The sequence below is a fragment of the Ursus maritimus genome, unplaced genomic scaffold (genome assembly GCF_017311325.1).
Source record: "Ursus maritimus isolate PB19 unplaced genomic scaffold, ASM1731132v1 scaffold_28, whole genome shotgun sequence".
Lineage (NCBI taxonomy): Eukaryota > Metazoa > Chordata > Mammalia > Carnivora > Ursidae > Ursus > Ursus maritimus.
This window is the reverse complement of record NW_024425341.1, coordinates 14,482,694-14,487,646: the sequence shown is the minus strand read 5'-3', so window position 1 is coordinate 14,487,646 and position 4,953 is coordinate 14,482,694. Positions and strand designations below refer to the sequence as shown.

General features: G+C 35.0%; 1 protein-coding gene across 10 annotated transcripts in view; it reads left to right on the top strand.

Annotated features, from left to right (window-relative positions):
* PCM1 (pericentriolar material 1) overlaps nt 1-4,641 on the top strand; it is an 80,878-nt gene extending 76,237 nt beyond the window's left edge. For 9 of the 10 annotated variants that reach the window (XM_040643300.1, XM_040643302.1, XM_040643297.1 and 6 more), the window contains 5 exons: nt 211-286; nt 823-1,079; nt 2,743-2,835; nt 2,927-3,044; nt 4,278-4,641. In XM_040643300.1, the coding sequence (XP_040499234.1) occupies nt 211-286; nt 823-1,079; nt 2,743-2,835; nt 2,927-3,044; nt 4,278-4,303 (570 nt within the window). In that variant the 3' untranslated portion in view covers nt 4,304-4,641. The remainder of the gene's footprint in view (nt 1-210; nt 287-822; nt 1,080-2,742; nt 2,836-2,926; nt 3,045-4,277) is intronic. The other variant, XM_040643304.1, reaches the window with a different exon arrangement.
* Nucleotides 4,642-4,953: the final 312 nt, after the last annotated feature.

The following is a 4,953-nucleotide window of genomic DNA, read 5'->3' as shown; positions in this document are numbered from 1 at the left end:
TTTTGAGGTTAGGAAGAAAATGAAATATTTTACTTAGCCATCTTAAAGTTGCAACTACAGCCTCCTTCTTAAAACACTTTCAGAAGATATTTTTAAATTCCCTTGTATGAAGGCCTCAGGTTGGACAGACACCATACACTCCTAACCATCTCCTATATAATGGCCATATATTCTGGGCCTTGCTATTAAGACATCACTTTTTCCTTCTAGGTACTACAACATGACTTTGAAAAATCAGGAGAAAGCAAAAATGTCCCATCAGAACAAGAACCCACTACTAGTAAAGGCAAGAAATCTAAAGTGTTCAATTTTAAGGTTATTTAAAGTGCCCTTTATGTGCTTAAAAGCTAAAAAAAAAAAAAAAAAATTTAAGTTCTTAGCTAATGTAAGTTTGAGGGTATTTTGGACCTGATGTATGTCTTTTTTCTTGCCCTAAATCCTTTGTAGAAAACACCAGGGCTTTGTTTCTGCAAACAGCTGCTCAAGAAAAGTTGTCAAATAATTAAACACACAGACAAAATCTTCAAAGAAAGCATCTTTAGATACAAACATGGGGGATTTTTTCAAATACCCATTCCTGGGTATTACTCATGAATATCATTAGAAATTGGGTGGATTTCAGGAATCTAATTTTTAAAACATCCCCAGATGAATTTGATCAACTAATTTTAGGAATCATTGATAAGGAAAATTTGTAGTTGTCTCTTCTTTTAAGTCTTAAATGTCTTGATTACTCATTCATACATATTGTCTATTTGGTATAATAGTGAAATTTAACAACTGTTGCATTACACTAATGTTAAGACTTTCTTTTGATGACAGATGACCAAGATAGCATTCCTGTGAAACCCTGTTACCTCAATATCTTGGAAAACGAGCAACCTTTAAGTAGTGCTGTCCAAAAGGACGCTCTTACGACCATTGATTCATCTAAACAGCCAAACCCTTTGCCTTTACCTTTAACTGAAATCGAAACCTTGGTGCCTACAGTCAAAGAAGTTAAATCTGCTCAGGAAACTCCTGAGAGCTCTCTGGCTGGGAGTCCTGATACTGAATCTCCGGTGTTAGTGAATGACTATGTATGTATCACCTACGTTTCATATCTGTGTGTATTTCTTCCTTTTCAGGGTAACATTTTCAGTCTGTAAACACAGACTGTGTTTAGGTTTGTTTGTGTTTAGGTTTAGAAACTGCCAAAAGATATTTCTTACTCGAACTTAGTTTAAACGTGAACAGAAGGGTGGTAGTGAATTAAGATGATCATATATCAAAACCTAAAAGCTGTTTACTTTTTTCATAAGTTTATGACCCAAATGTTGAGTTTTAAGTGGCAGCCTTGAGAGAGTTCAAGTTCAGATCCGAATAGATGATACATGAATTACCATTAATCTCTTAGAGTACCCATGCTTGATATCTCAATAGTTTTAGAACATTTCATAAATCTTTGATAAACCTAAAAGTTTACAGTTTGACAGCAGTAGACTCCTTCCGGTAAATGACAGAAATATATGGTAGCAAATCTGTACTTAGGAGGTAGGTAGGTAAGTTGGGTTTTTACTCTGGATGTTTTTGTTTCCGTTTAATTTTATAGCATGTAGGTTATTTTTTGGATCGTGGATTGTGTTTTATATACTTTCTCTTATCGGCAAAAATTGAGGAATTTTTAACAACGTACTTTTTAGTTCTAAGAAATGTGTTTCGTTTGGGTTTGTTTGTTTTTTTTAATTAACATCAGTTTTCTTCCTAAAGATACAGTTACAATTACAATTTCCTAATTTCTCAGAAAGGAAGCCTATAATATTTCAAAAAACATTACTAGAAAGAGTAACTTAACTGTTTTGATGGCTTCACCAAAAGCGAAATTAGCATTTACGACTCTGAAAGTTACCTGTTAGACTTATTCTTACCATAATTTAATGAGTGCATAGAGTTGCTCTAGGAGGCAGTCATTTGAAATTAACTTAAAGTTTGATTATAGAGGGACTTGAACTTGAAATTTAGGCAGGTCTTACTGAAGGTCTGCACAAGAAAGTCAAATGGCCAAAGTCATGGTTTTTGAAGGTGAATCTGATGACCGATGACTGTTGTCAAGGATGCTATGGTAGGAGGCTCCCTTACCTTAGGAACCAAGTACAAGCTTAATGAAAGAGCGGTGGGTGAGAAATGTTGAAAGAAGAGGAAAACTCTAAGGTTTCCGCTTGGGTAATTGGTAAAATGCTACTATTAAAAATCAGAAAGGAGAACTAGGAGAATAAAAGAATTCAAGTTTCAGAGAAACACTGAAGTGATCACAAAAGTGAATTATTAGATTCATACCTCATCTCTCAGCTTCCACCGAGTTGACACTGAAAGTCTGCATGTAAATGTTTATTTGTATTCTGCTGGATACACTCTGATGTGTTCTGTAAACATCAAGAAACCAGAGTTGTTTTTCTAATTGTTTTAGCCCTCAGTGTAACTGCTGTTTCTTCCTTTAACTTGTATAAGCGGGCTGGTTGTTTTTTCAAAGGGGGATAGAGACGCTCGACAGTATGGCCCACAGCTGCAAGTTCGTGGTCCTTTCTGTGCACTCCAGCTTGCTTATTCATAGAGCTGAAAACACAGAAAAAAACCAAATAGGATAGAATTACTGATGTTTACTGGTACATAAGCATCCATTTTATCTGTTGGCATGGGTGACCTTAAAGGCTTAGCTCCAGAGAGAGAGTGGATTGCCTTCATTAAACATAATTGATCTTACAGGAAGCAGAATCTGGTAACATAAGTCAAAAATCTGATGAAGAAGACTTTGTGAAAGTTGAAGATTTACCACTTAAACTGACAATATATTCAGAGGTATTTTGCTCTCTTTAATTAAACTTGTCTTTATATGACAAGTACTACTGGGATGAAAACTGATTTTTAATATTTTTTTTTCATTCCAAAGGCAGATCTAAGGAAGAAAATGGTAGAAGAAGAACAGAAAAACCATTTATCTGGTGAAATACTATGTGAGATGCAGACTGAGGAATTAGCTGGGAATTCTCAGACACTAAAGGAACCTGGTAAGAGTTACCACTTTCAACCATATTATATTGAAAAATTGACGAACCTTGGTACCATCAGTTTGTTTTTTAAATCCACTACTAATACTTGGAAGATTTAAGCCAGATATTGGAAGGGAAGCATAATTCCGTAGAGTCTAGATCTTGTTGCCTAATTTATAAAGTGGTATTATCAGATATTTTTTTCTATTTTTAATATCTTGAGTTTTAGCAAGGTAATAGTGCAGTTTTAAAAAGGAAAGGTACAAAAGAATTCATATAAACTGGCAGGAGCCCATTTCTTTTAACAATTGGTTTTTAGTTATCTCTGTATCTCTAAATAATATTCTTATAATTTTTCTTAATTTAAAAAATTAAAAAAATTTAGATATCTCTTGTCTTCCCTATGAAAAGTGAGCATTTGGACTTATCTCTTTTTCATTATTATTTTTGGTTTTGCTGTTTGTTACCTTTGTTATTTTAAATATGTGTTTTCTAGTGTCATCAACGTTGGTCATTACTCAGCTGCTGCCCCCTTTTCCTTCTGCTTTCTCTATTCAGTTTTACTCATCTTCTTACATTAAGGTTATAAAAGCAAACACATTTTTGTAACTGTAATAGTTAAAACTTCTTTACTTTTTCTGAAGACCATTCTTTGTAAACGTGACTCACTGCAGAGCCAAGTGGTAATCCCACATTTCCGTCTTTATGGACCTAATAGCACAGCCCCTGGGCCACTCGGAGGAGAATGTGTCTTGCATCAAAATCAAAGGATTTTTTGTTATTCTTTACCAATTTTTATTTTTCCTAGAAGTGGGGTGAAGAGAGGGCGGACTAAATATCAGACCTTCAGCTAATTTCCCGGTATTGAGCCCAGTACTGCTTGTGAGAATCTCACCCGCACCCCTCCTGTTGGGTCCAGGCTGAGCCCCGCCCCCCCTTCCTTGCACCTCCATCTGTTTTGAGCACTTCAGGGATCTGTGTTGGCCCCGGGGCCTGCTCTCCCTCTAGCCACTCTTATTGGGTGGATTTTTAGTCAGTTTTACAGTTTGTTTTTTTCCTGGTGGAGTTTTAAGAGACAGGAAGTATCCACTTAGTCTACCATCTTCAAACAGAAACCCTCACCTATTTTTAAACTAAATTAGTATTTCCTTTATAATAACTTTATGCTAAAAGTTTAATATAAGAGAATAATAAATTCTAGTAAGTAATGTCTTAATTCAGTAATTTATAGCACATTATTCTGTTTTTCAGAATCAGTGGGAGCCCAAAGCGTATGAGATGTCTTCAGAGGCTCATCTAACTCGCTTTACATAGTCAATGCATATATGAACATGGCACTAAATAAACATGTTTTGATCTGTATAAAAATGTAAATTAGTTGACACTGCATTCTTGATAGGTGTGCTGATTTCTGCCCGTGGCAGTTTAAAACATCAGAAACTGAATTCTGGACAGATTGAAGCCTTGATACACTGTGGGTTGTTTTTCTTTCTTTCCTTGGGGGGGGAGGGAGTCGTCTTTTTTTTTTTTTTTTTTTTTTCCTCCCCTTGTGATGTTTGGTATCGTTAAATTTAAGATGTAGTTTTAAATAAAGTTTGGACTTATCTGTAAAGTACCTTTTTTGGAAATTATGTTGAATTCTATACAGTAAGTCACTGCTTTATATGATCAGGATATTTAGAGAAGAGCACGAGTTAGAGAAATACAGAAGTTAATCCAAAGACCAGCCATCAGGCCAGGCATCCAAATAATGTCAGGTATATTGCTGTTGTGTTTAGATACCTGCCTGTCTTATTCCTGTGCAAGAATAGGGCAAATTATAAAGGTATCCAGGATATTGGTGAAGTTATTATAGAATATGTTCAAATTGGGTAAATTTAGAACACTTAGAACTTACATAATTATCAGATAAATATTTTCCAGAATT